The sequence below is a fragment of the Scleropages formosus genome, chromosome 4 (genome assembly GCF_900964775.1).
Source record: "Scleropages formosus chromosome 4, fSclFor1.1, whole genome shotgun sequence".
In the NCBI taxonomy this organism is placed as follows: Eukaryota; Metazoa; Chordata; class Actinopteri; order Osteoglossiformes; family Osteoglossidae; genus Scleropages; species Scleropages formosus.
The window spans coordinates 5,767,232-5,779,893 of NC_041809.1; the positions used below are offsets into that span (position 1 = coordinate 5,767,232).

At 48.0% G+C, this 12,662-nt stretch overlaps 1 protein-coding gene across 1 annotated transcript; it reads left to right on the forward strand.

The window, feature by feature from the left end:
* The first annotated feature begins 754 nt into the window (after positions 1–754).
* Positions 755–12,586, forward strand: perp (p53 apoptosis effector related to pmp22). The gene is made up of 3 exons (XM_018749577.2): positions 755–1,095; positions 8,003–8,143; positions 11,223–12,586. Exons 1-3 carry the CDS (start codon positions 891–893, stop codon positions 11,432–11,434), a joined length of 558 nt encoding a protein of 185 aa, XP_018605093.1. The 5' UTR covers positions 755–890; the 3' UTR covers positions 11,435–12,586.
* Positions 12,587–12,662: the final 76 nt, after the last annotated feature.

Below are 12,662 nucleotides of genomic sequence, written 5' to 3' on the forward strand. Positions count from 1 at the left end.
TCCAGAAAATGTGTAAAAAAAAAAAAAAAAATCAGTTTTATTTTAAATTATTACTTTCAATTAGAAATACCTGAGAAATGTTAGCGATTATTATTATTACTACTAGAGCCATTGTTATATACACATGGGGTATAACATCTTGTCCTGTGCATTTTGAATGTTATTATTATCAGTGTTGTTGTTGTTAGAAGGGCAAAATACAGGAAAGGGAGTGGCTCCCATGCTGCAATTGCAAAGCGCAACACTGGTGTCAAACTTACACTTCATTACCGGTGTGGAGAGTGCAAATTACTGTGAGAACCGATTAACTGGATTACTGTCACATTTTCATAACTGACACATACACTTATAAGTTGGCTAAGTCCTCTAACACCTTGAAAGCAAGTTATAAATTTGCAAATTTGTGGCTGGAGACTCTATATTTAGCATTTACCCTCTTTTTACTTTGCATACAACATTCCGAATTTTTTTTTTTTTTTCTTGTTTAAGCTTAGTATACTATTTCCAGTCGCCTTGTGTGGTTTTATTCAGGAATCGTAAAGGGTTTGTCATTTTAATTGTCTAAACGCCCCCCCCCCGGTCGCCATGGTAACAGTGCTCTACACTGAGGAGGAGCGCGCGAGCTCCCCATTCAATACTACTGTAGTTTATTACTACGTGCGCAGCCACTGGCGCGCAAAGGGTGCGTAACCTGAGCCCGCGGCCATGCGGTGAGCGATGGACCCACCCTGGCTGGGGCCGAGCCCACACCCCACACCCCACACACCCAGTCCGACAGGTTCCTCCGCACGTTCGTTCCCACACATAAAAACCCAAAGGCGGCCGCGCTGCTCGTCGCCCTGTTTCGCCGCAGCCTCCAGTCGTGCGAGTCGCACCGCCAACCACCAGCCATGTTCCGCTGCGGGATCTCGTACCCCCGGTGCAGGTGGATCCTGCCTCTGCTGCTGCTCTTCGCCGTGATCTTCGACATCATCGCCATCGCCGCCACGTCCGGCTGGGTGGAGGACGAAGACGCCAAGTCGCACTACGCGAGCATGTGGAGCCAGTGCCGCGGGCGCAACGATAACTGGGACTGCACCTCGCTCATGGAGTTCTGTGAGTTCTTGTCACTCGGTGGTAGTAATAATAATAATGATAATGATAAATATGTCGAGATCCGGACGATCTGAGAGGTAATACAAAACTTTGTTGGTCAGGTTAGTTCACTTTTGCGGACTCGGATTAGATTATTTTAAACGGCAGTCTGCCCCAGGACCGAATTTCATTCTCTGTGATCCTTACAAATAATAAGGACCTTTGCTTATGTAAACATTAACAAAAGGAATTTATTCCCCCGTCCCATTCCTATTAAGACTGTCGACACACGCCGTATCCCTCCGCTGTCTCTCCTTATCTCTCGGAATTCAACTCGCCCACCTTTGTATCCTTCCGCCATCCACGGGCGCTCTCCGTGCTCCTCCGCCTGTCTGGCAGTTGCGGCGGAAGGATACATCCGCTGTAACACCTTTATGTGGGACTATCAGCGGACCAGTTTAGTAAATAAAACCACAGCTTTGGGAGAATCATGTGAAATGTTTTTATTGTCTAGGGTGTCTACTGGATGTTTCCTATTGGAAAAATAGGATATTTCTTCACTGGTACCAGGTATGGGCACTGTGCCGTGTCATGTCTAAGGCATTTTTTGCGATTGTTTTAGCACGCGCCCCCCTCCGCTGCGGCCCATCAGTCGTTGCTATTGGTTACGGAGTAAACACGCGCGCCAAGTGCGCGTGCCCAGACGCGCAGCGCTGGAAGGACCTTCGCACTTTTCTGCAGAACTTGTCAACACCCGTCTGAGCTCATGAGTTGAGCTGCTCCTAAATTGGACGTTAGTCACGCATAATGACTGAAAAACAACAACATCCAAACCCTTCTTCCCACTTATTGGCCTTTCAACTAAAGTACGCGGAACTTAACAATTGAGTAAAATTTGAGATTCTAACGTGAGCCGTCTTTTGTACAGATTAATGCTTTGTTTGTGACAATTCTGGATATAATTCAAATACTTGAGTGAGCGGTTGTCATGGCAACGGGCAAGCACACATTTTACATTTTCATGAACATATACAGGTATTGTTAAGTCTTTTTATCAGCTCCGTGTGGCCAAGAATCACAAATACATTTTTATCTCTTGTACATTTCTCATAAAATGAAATTTGTTGCTCACCCATAGGATGTTCTTATTTTCTTACCAACTTCTTTAGTGGTTAGAAACAGTAAATGACTAAAGAACGTTTCCCTACATCTGTCTGCGTTGCCTTCTACATATTTTCTGAGATTTAAAATTTGCTGCTCTCTGACTACGACTCTCGAAACATTTTCAGTAGGAAGTGGAAGATGCCAAAGATGCAAAACATTGTTTGCAAATGATCACATTCAGTTTTTCCCATAAATCATTTTTAACTGCAGTTGTCTTAATGCAGCCAGTGTGCTGCAGTTTTTTCTATTTTTGTTTAATTTGAGTAAATGGGTATATTAATATGAGGAGCATGACTGATTTTGGCAGTACATCACATTGGTAAGTGTGTTTATGGAAACGTGCAGCTTGCCTCCGTTAAATACCCTGTGCAGCATTAACGGTCGTGCAGCATACAGCTTCGGTGATGTTTCGTTTCCATGAATATTTCAGGTGCCCACAGGCCATTAGAAAGGTGTTTTTCCTTTAGCAGAGGAATAGGTCAGCTGCCACGCAGTCATTGCCTTCATTTCTCTGTTGTGTGGCTGTTTATGAATAGAATGGCCAAAGTACAGCTTTAAAAATAACTTTTATAAACTATAGAATTCATCTGAAAATGCAAGAAATATTTGGTTGAGACTCTGAGCCAGTTTTATTTTCCTGTTTCTCATTTATATTGACTTTATTTTCCTTCCTCCACTATGATCTTTAAATATGACTCTGTTATTCATCTTAACTGTTGCGTATTTCTTTACATTTTTTTTTTTTTTTTAAACTTTTGTATTCTACGCTAGGCATGCCGAAGCGATCTTGTTGGGATGGGAGCTGTGCGGAAATGAATTGAACCGAATTATTTGAATGACAGGTCGGAGGACTTTGATGTTCAGCGTTGCTCTCGAGGAAGAATGAAATCGCAGGGGTCTTGAAAACTGCGGAAGGTCTTGGAAGCCGTCAGCATGGATGCGGCCACTTTCTCGGGACGTTTTACTCCTCAGCCGCCCATCCTTATGCGGGGAGAAGATACGAGAAAAAGAACAAATCTGCGAAGCGAAGTTTGCATAGGCAAAAGCAGTAATTGAGTATCATACAATTTGAGGCTGTGTCCACATGGCCGATTACATTATTGGCAAATGCTGGTTATTGAATCGAAATCAGGATGAGAGGAGGCAGAAAGAAAAAGAAAACGAGTAGTTTCCTTAGGCCTAGAAAACAATATTCTTGCAAACACATCCTCCTCATGGCACCGTAAATAATTTCTGCGTACTTCCGTGTTCTGCGTTTCGTCTGCGTGGTGCAGCGTGCCATTTTTTTTTTTTTTTTCCCAAAGTTTGAAAACGTTGCGTTTTGGGCGACCTGTTGTAGACGACCTGATTTAACCAGCTGTGTTTCGTATTTGGTGTTTCTGTACGCAAAATGAGCAGAAAAGCTAAATGAGGCAGTTGTTGGAAAGTTTCGCTTGGAAGGCTGTGTTTGTGTGTGCATATAATATATATACACATATATTTTTAGTAAAAAGCTTTAATACTGCGGGGCGCAGTGGGTTGGACCAGGTCCTGCTCTCCGGTGGGTCTGGGGTTCGAGTCCCGCTTTGGGTGCCTTGCAATGGACTGGCGTCCCATCCTGGGTGTGTCCCCTCCCCCTCCAGCCTTTCGCCCCGTGTTGCTGGGTTAGGCTCCGGCACCCCGCGACCCCGCGTGGGACAAGCGGTTTCAGGTGTGTGTGTGTGTGTGTGTGTGTGTGTGTGTGTGTGTGTGAGAGAGAGCTTTAATACTCGCCTTGAATTCAACCTGCAAAACTGTGGTTGCCGAGCCGCGAGTAGAAGAGCTCCGTCTCACCTGAGGGAAAACGGGGCCAGGTGTGTCCCCTTCTCCCGTTTACAGTATGCATTATATAACAGATGAAATGCTGTATTTGATGTATTGCAACACAGGGCGTAAGGACAATGACATGACATGACCTCACATACACTGTTGGGTATAAACTCTGTCTGTTAAATAAAGAAATTACAGCAGTCAGTGAATCTTTTTTTTTTTTTTTTTTTTTTTTTTTTGAATGCCTTTATTTGGATGAATAGTTTTAACATTTTTCCCCTCTAGCAGCATTTACGGTGGTATAACATTCCGAATTTTTTGGTCGCTCTGCTGCCGGCCGGCGAATGCGAACGAGCTCCAGCGGAGAAGAAATCCACGTATCCCGGAATTCCGTGGGCGCGACGAACGGGACTTGTACGGAAGGCTGGCCTGCCTCCGTACGTTGAATTTCACGGCCCCGTTTTATCAGTTGCTTGCGGTCGTGGAGCGAACGGGACGGGCTGCATCCGAGGCTCGGGATAAGATTGTGCGCGCTGGGTCAGTGTTACTCGAACGTGTTCCGATGAGTGTTACTTGATGCCGCTAACTCTACGTTCCCTACGGACCTTTTATTTATATGGACCCCGGGAGACAGCAGGGCCTCTGGGGTTAGTCCCTGCTTAATGATGTGCAGCTCTGGTCTACATTCCCCACGTTGCCGGGAATGTGTTCGCTCCTAATATAGAGCCCTCGGCAAGCGGAGCGAAAGTCGATAAGAAGCACAGGACCCAAATGTCGAGAAGGCGGAAAGACAACCTACGAGTCCGATTTGGCGCGACGCGTCGGAATTTCATCCAGGGTCGAGTCGGGGCCGAGCAAATGGGAATCCTTTGCAAGTTAACGCGTCGGCGGAGGTCGACAGCTGCGCTTTTGCGGTACTCGTCCTTCGGCGCTGAAGGGTTCTTTCAGCAGCGGCTCGCGTTCCAGTTGCGTGAATGAAGTTGCCGAAAGTTCGCTGCAAATTTAAGCCTTTCGCGAGCTGTCCGAGTGTGTGGAGCGCCACCGTAGAAATAGTTTCATTTATGGATGCGAGTGAGGCAGTTTGGATGTGAGATTTTTTTTTTTTTTTTTCCTCCTCGGATTCCCTCCCAAATGTGCACTGGCTACTGGAAGTCTGTATTTTATTTATTTATTTATTTATTTTTTCTTTCTTTCTAACTCGCAGTCCATAGAAACACAATAATGTAGACGCTCGTCAGTTTATTTACAGGTTACTTTCCGAAAAACTCTTGGATATAGCTATAATTATTAATCGGTCTTACGGGTATTTTTTTTTTATTTTATTTTATTTTATTAACTCCGAGATTCACTAAAACAAGTCTTAAACTTTCATTTAATGGTCCAGCGCAGTGTTCGCCATGTTGAATCGCGGCGCTACCATTCTCTTTGCGTGCATTTTACTGCCACCTACTGGCTCGGAGGGTAAGCGCAGGGAGCGTTTGGCCCGGAACACACAGCTATTTTAGGGATCACACACACTGTCAGAACCGCTTGTCCCATACGGGGTCACGGGGAACCGGAGCCAACCCGGCAACACAGGGCGTAAGGCTGGAGGGGGAGGGGGCACACCCAGGACGGGACGCCAGTCCGTCGCAAGGCACCCCAAGCGGGACCTGAACCCCAGACCCACCGGAGAGCAGGATTGCAGTCCAACCCACTGCGCCACCGCACCCCCTCATTTTAGGGATCAGATAAGTGAATATAAAGATATTACAGAGTTTCTCGTTCATTTATTTTTTAAGTCGACCGTTATTAACACAAGGAGCCAGTAGAGTTTAATTGCTTTATAGGAAATCTGCTGGACTGCAGCCTCTCCACCCTTTCCAGCTCCTCCCGTTGCGTACCGTCCCTCCGAGCAGATGGCTGTCTTTACATGGAAGCCTACTTTGCCCAGCCCTCTGCAGGAATGAAGTTGATCTCCTCCTTTGGGCGCAGTTTGTCCTTGCCCCCCCCCCCCTTTTTCTCCTCCGCTATGAACTTCACCCTGGCCTGTGTTGCTAGTGCAGCCTTTACAGTAATTGCTTGCAAGCTGTACTGGGAAACAGCAGCTGGAGTAGTGATTTGAGCCAAAAGCCTGCAGACCAAAGGACCCAGGTCCTCTTGCGGTACCGCTCGATCAAGGTAATTATCCTGAACTGACACAGTTTAAAAAAAAAAAAAAAAAACAAAAAAACTGCCCAGCTGCGTAAATATATGTATATTTGCAAGTAACGTAGTGTACAAACCCAACATTGTATGTTGCTTTGGGGATAAAAAAAAAAGCATCAGCCAAGCAAATAATTATTAAGGTGGCAGCTATCGATTGTCTGCCGAGTTAATGTCTCATGGGTGGTTTTGTTTTTTATTTTTTAATCATTTTGGAGCTTTGCGGGTTCTACATGTGACACTCTGACCAGTTAATATGTGGCCTCGCTGAACGTCCTTTTCTGTAGGCATCGTTTTGTGTGTTAAATTTCTGTTTGTAATAATCTGCCCTGTGTTCTCTGACACCTACCTTTCATAGTGCTATAAGTGTGAGGTTTTTTTTTTCATACCCCATTGTGTACTTTATTACACCCCCCCCCCCCCAAAAAAAAAAAAAAAAAAAAAAAACCTGTTTTTGCAGTTGATGGGTCTCACTCTCCTCTGAGGCCTGTGTGTTGAGGGCAGGGTTCCTGTTGTGTTGAAGGCGAGGCGGGGCTCACGGAACTCGTACCGCAGCGTGAAGTTTCGCCCAGCCTTCGGCGGCTCCGCGTCGCTCGTCCGCCAGCTCGCGCCTCGAGAGGGCCGTCTGCCGAAAGAAGCCTGGCCCTCGGACTCCGATCCCGGCGGAATGTCTGACTCGGGTGACGAGCGTTCGCGCCTTCGTGCCCCGGCTGAAGTCAGAACGTTAAAAATTTCCCCCCCTTCACTTGGAAGAATCGCATGCTATAATTTTCGAAATGACGGTGCTCCTGGCGGCGCGTCGGCTCCGGACGGTCCGAAAGCCGAACACCTGCTCAAGTCTCAATCCCCATTAATCCATTCGGGATGTAGCAGGTTTGGCAAATTCCAGCATAATTAGCGTGTTATTTCAGATTTAGGTGGTATTTGCAAAGGGGAGAAATCTCAGTACATGTATGTATGTGTGTGAGTGTATATAAGTGGGTAGACCGTGTGTGTGTGTGAGAGACCAAGCTTTCTTTTAAAAAAAAAAAAAAAACAAAATAAAGCAGATATGTTTTTGGGGGGCAATTTTATTGGTCCCGAGGGCCTCGGTCATGTTTTTTTGTCAGGTGGAAAAACAGTCATACAAATGGCAGCAATCATACAAATACTCACAATACATGATTCATGTTTTCGCTCATTGCCGGTGCCCGTAACCGAGGGTGGGGCGATTTCATCCGAAGCCTTACCCTTCTTCCCTCTCGGCTGTTTTGCGCTACCCGAGCGGGCTTTGTTTGAATTTGCCAGCAGGCTGTCGGGTCAGATCCCGATAACGCCGCGCCTGCGGGAAGGGTCGAGTCCCGCTCGCCTTACTTCGTGATTCGAGGCGTGCGTTGCCGATGACCGTGCCGGCTGCGGTCCTGCTCCTCTGTGAGAGCGCTCCTGTTCCGTGTCCTAAAGTGGCGCTCCGGCGTGGGTTCGACGCCAGAAGTCGGTGTAATCGGGTGCGTGAAATACCGGCTTCGCGCTCGGCCTCTGTTCGGCAGCCTTCCTTATTGTTTCCCTCCTCCTCCATGCACGGCATCCGCTGAATACGCTTCGTTACTAAACTGTATTTGGCATCCGAAGTGCCGAGAACTGGCGTTCGATGTAAAACCGCACTTTCAAGTCTGGGGTTCCGTCCTTTACTATGGTGAACGGCGCCGCGAAAGGCCTTTGGGAGTAATGGCACAAGTTCCGTCGGACGGAGGCCGGGGAGCAAACCGGTTTCGGGTGGTGGGAACCTAACGGCTCGGTTTTGTGTTTATTCCAGCGTGGGCGCAGGCGGTGGCAGCGCTCATGATCCTGGGCCTCATCTTCCTCATCATCGCATTCATCGTCTCCTTCCTGGCCCTGTGCTGCACCCTCAATATCACCCTGCTGCCCGTCGTGGGCGTCTTGCTCTTCGTCCCCGGTAAGCTTTCCGTCCGATGTCCGGTTTGAGCGCGAGCATGTTTGAAATGACAGCCGGCGGCGAAGTGGTCACGGCTGCTCCCTTTGGATCCAAAGGTCACGGGTTCGAATCCCACCTCCAACCGTAGCGCCCTTGAGCGAGGTAGGTACTTGCCCTATATTGCGCCAGTAAAATTACCCAGCTGTATAAATGGGTAAAACAGTGTAAGTTGCTTTGGGGAAAAGCGTCAGATGAATGAATAAATGTGGATGTGCCTTGTGCTACATTATCAGTTTAAAATAAAAAATGTACTCCTTACCAGTTCTATATATAGGGCATTGTGTGATGCATGCTGGGTAAACGGCGGTGATGGACTAAGCGACTGTACTGGGAAAATCACCTCTCCATCTCTCCGCCTGCGGGTGAAATGCGCTTTTGTTTACTCCGAGTTGTACGTCGTTTTGGTCGAAGCCCCTGAATGAATAAACGTAAAAGTAAGAGTGATACCAGAGTGGCTTTGCCATTGCGTGTGTGCAGCAGAGTTGCTGCAAAACAACGCGCAAACAAAATATTTTATTTCGGGTGCAGGATCTTGGAACACATTGTATAGCAATAAAAACATGGTACATTTTTTTTTTTTTTTTTTTTTTTTTAAAAGGAAAACTATAAAATGCAAAAGTGAGGTTCTATCAGACTCAGTGATATTAGTGCTTTACTAGGGTAGACTTTTTTAATGCTATTCTTCAATCGTAGCTGGGAGCGTAGTGGCGAATGCTTATGCCTTTGGACCCGAAGGTCGTAGGTTCGAATCCCAGCTGTGGTACTCTTGAGCGAGGTACCTACCCTAAATTCCTAGGTATCCAGGTGTGTAAATGGGTAAGTAATTATCATTTTGGAGAAAAGCATCAGATAAATGTAAGTTCGTAGCAACCAGCGTAAGAGCGCTTTTGACAGCTGTGCTTCGGGGTAAAGTTTCTACAAGGCCGAAGCGCCGCGGTTCCCTTTAAAGGAGCTCAAGAGGTTGTTTCAGTTATCTTTCGGAATTTTTCGGAGACGCCTTTCCTCAAAAATTAAACGGAAGGCCCGTCGCAGGGGTGCGCGAAGGCTCCGGAAGCTTCTCGGCAGGACCTGTTTGTTCGCGGAGCCGGGAGGCGGACGAGCGCCGGGGTGCGGCGCTCACACGGGAGCCGTTTCGGGCTGACTCACCTCGCCGGCACGGCCCGCCCGCACGCACAGCGGGATGAGTCGCCCTCGCTGCCTCTCCCTTCGCGCCGCCCCGCGCAATTATGCCTGAGCGTGCACGGAAACGCCGGCGCCTGCTTGAGCGAAGACGTACGCGTTCGGGACGAACGGTAGTTTCGGGCGTGTCGTAATGTGTCACGCGGGACGGCAGGTGGTGCGCTTGTTAAGGAACCGGCTTTGTGACGAGGGCGGCAAAGTTCCCACGTGTCGGAAAATGTGCCGAAATATCGTTAGTGGCGGTCGAACGCTCGGTATCGGTATGATTGGTAGGGGCAGCACGGTGACGCCTCGTCGCATGTCCCTTTTTTCCATTTATTCATCGAGCAGACGCTTTTGTCCAGAGCAGCGTACATCTGAGAGAACAATACGAAGAGCGCATTACGTAAGTGGAAGGAAATGTCTAAATGCAGACCGGTGATTTTTTTGAGTACAATTAATTTCTCACACGCTGTGTATAAACCAGCATAGAATATTACATGAGTAACTATATAGGATTTTTTTTTTTTTTAAATTTTATCAAGATGCGGGTTTGAGTCCCACTCGGTCTATGTGGAGTCTGCATGTTTTCCCTGTGCTTACATGGGTTTCCTCCCACAGTCCAAAGATGTGTATTTGGAGTGAATTGGTGACTCTAAGAGCGGGGGTGCGGTGGTGCGGTGGTGCAGTGGGCTGGACCACAGTCCTGCTCTTCGGGGGGCCTGGGGTTCGAATCCCGCTTAGGGTGCCTTGCGACGGACTGGCGTCCCATCCTGGGTGTGTCCCCTCCCCCTTTAGCCTTACGCCCTGAGTTGCCGGGTTAGGCTCCAGTTCCCCGTGACCCCGTACGGGACAAGCGGTTCTGAAAGTGTGTGTGTGTGTGTGTGTGTGTGTGTGTGTGGTGACTCTAAGTTGCCCTTTGTGTGTGTGTTGCATAGTGATAAAACATATCGGCATGAACACTGCAATCAAAGTCAAACTGCTGTCCCCAGGAGACTCTTCCCACCTGCGTGCGCACTCCGATTCAAAGTCTTCCCGACTCCAGGCCTGCGGGGCATCGCTTCGCTCGCCATTTCGTTCGCGCCCGTGTCTCCGAACCCTCTTTGTATGCGTCTTCGGAAACCGGTTTTAACAGGTTCCCGGCAACCGCAGATGCGAAACCCTTCCCACGCTGTCTAACTGCCCTGGTCAAGCTGTCAGCTCACCTCTCCCATTTTTTTTTACTCCCTAAAAACCCTTGAGCGAGGTACTTACCCTGAATTGCTGCAGTAAAAATGACCCAGCTGTATAAACGGGCAAATCAATGTAAGGAGCTCAACGCCGCTTGACCCCTGGCCAGCCGTGTCCTCGGAGTGCCGTCGGTCAGTCCGCGGGTATAAACGGAAGAATACCGCGGTACAGCGGCCGCGAGGGCCGGGTGTCTGTCGGCTTCCGGCCGAAGATGAAAGTTCGTCATGAACAAAAAGTGCAACCAGACATGATGTCATTGCGAAAACAAAGGCGAGAGTCGCATGTATTCATTCAGCTGACGCTTTTCTCCAAAGCAGCGTGCGCTGATTTACCCATTCGGGTGGTTTTACCGGGGGCACCTTAGGGTAAGTACCCTGCTCAGGGGTGCTAGAAACGCAGCTGAGTTTCGAACCCGCGACCTTTGCGTCCAACTGCCCTGATACCGAGATTCTGTTAAATGCGTATTTTCAACCGCGCCGCTTGGCGACGCACGCTTATGTTGAGCGTGCGGCCCCGGGGTCGAGCTTCGAGCGCCGAGCTAAGCTTCAGCTGTGGATCCGCTCGCCTTTGGCTGGTGTCGAATCCAAATTCCCAGCCCCTTCCCACGCGGTGCGAATGACCTCTCGCTCTCCCCCCCCCCCCCCTCCCCCAGTGGTTCTGCAGGTGATCGCGCTCATCATCTACCCGGTCAAGTTCAACGAGCTCATCTTCGAGGGTCACTACGACTACACGTGGGCGTACGGCTTCGGATGGGGCGCCACCATCCTGATGCTGGGCTGCAGCGTGCTCTTCTGCTGCCTGCCTCGCTACGAGGATGAGCTGACGGGCCTGGCCAAGACCAAGTACCTCTACAGCTCCGCCTAGAGGCCGGGGCTGGTCCTGCAGCCCCAAGGCTCACCGAGGACAGGAGGACGTCGCCGTTGCGCTTCCCAAATCCTTTCGTACTTACGCTGCACACATCTCGCAATACACGTTTCACCAGCGACCCCGTTTTATGGCCCTGCTATCCAGGGTCGAGGGAGTTTGTCTTAGTTTTTACTGAATGCGTTTGACCAAAGAAGGTAAACATGGTGAAAATGACACGGTGCAAACAGTCGGTAGTCGACGTTTCAGCTGTCAGAATTTTCCCGTCTTCTTTGGTTTTGTTGTCTGAGGGCCTGTTTTGGGTGCCGGAGAGCGCCTTGGGGAAAAATTAAGTGCTCTTAACCTCTACTTCCTTATACTAACCCTTTATACTTTATTATGCTGTATTTTTCAGTTCTCTGTTTTATTCTTGGATCGAAAGCAATACATATGTAAAGTGGCTCAGAGTGTGTTATCTAGTGGCACTCTGGGGATTTCATGATATTCCTAAATGTAACTGTTGAAAACCAGGAGTGCAAACGTGTGTATTTTGAAAAGCATTTTTTTTTTTTTTTTTTTTTTTTGCACTGCAATATATGATGAACCGCAGCTTTTAACGTGTGTGTGTGTGTGTGTGTGTGTGTGTGTGTGTGTGTGTGTGTGTGTGTGTGTGTGTGTGTGTGTGTGGCATTCCCTGCCGCGTCTTAAATTCATCAAATCATTAGTCCGTTGCTGATTGTTACACACAGGACTGTTCGTTAACTTCGAATTCATCGGTTTATCGTACGTTCCCTCCAAAGGCTGTCTGGGAATTTGTAGAAATATGACTGTATGATGCGGTTGTGATTTTTTTTTTTTTGGGTACTTCTTGTCAAACGTGCCTTACTCCCGCTAAGGAGCTCTCTGTTCCAGAAATGACTACTGAATACTATTTAAAATCTCACTGTAATGTAGATACCGATTACGCATAATGGAACAGACCCTTTTCGGCTAGGATTTATATACAGTATGTGGTCTTAGGGGTGACAGAATATTTCATACTTCCTGCTAATGCTTTAGGAACTTTGCAGATGTTAAATCGGAACGAAAACAGATTTTGAAATGTGTGTGTTTTTTGTTTTTTTTTTTTGTTTTTTTTTGTTTTTTCCAATAAAGTGCTTTTTCAGACAATGTCGGGATGTGCCTCATTACTCATCGTGGCTCAGCTCACACAAACAGGGCAAAAATCCAAGTGACTTGTATCACACAC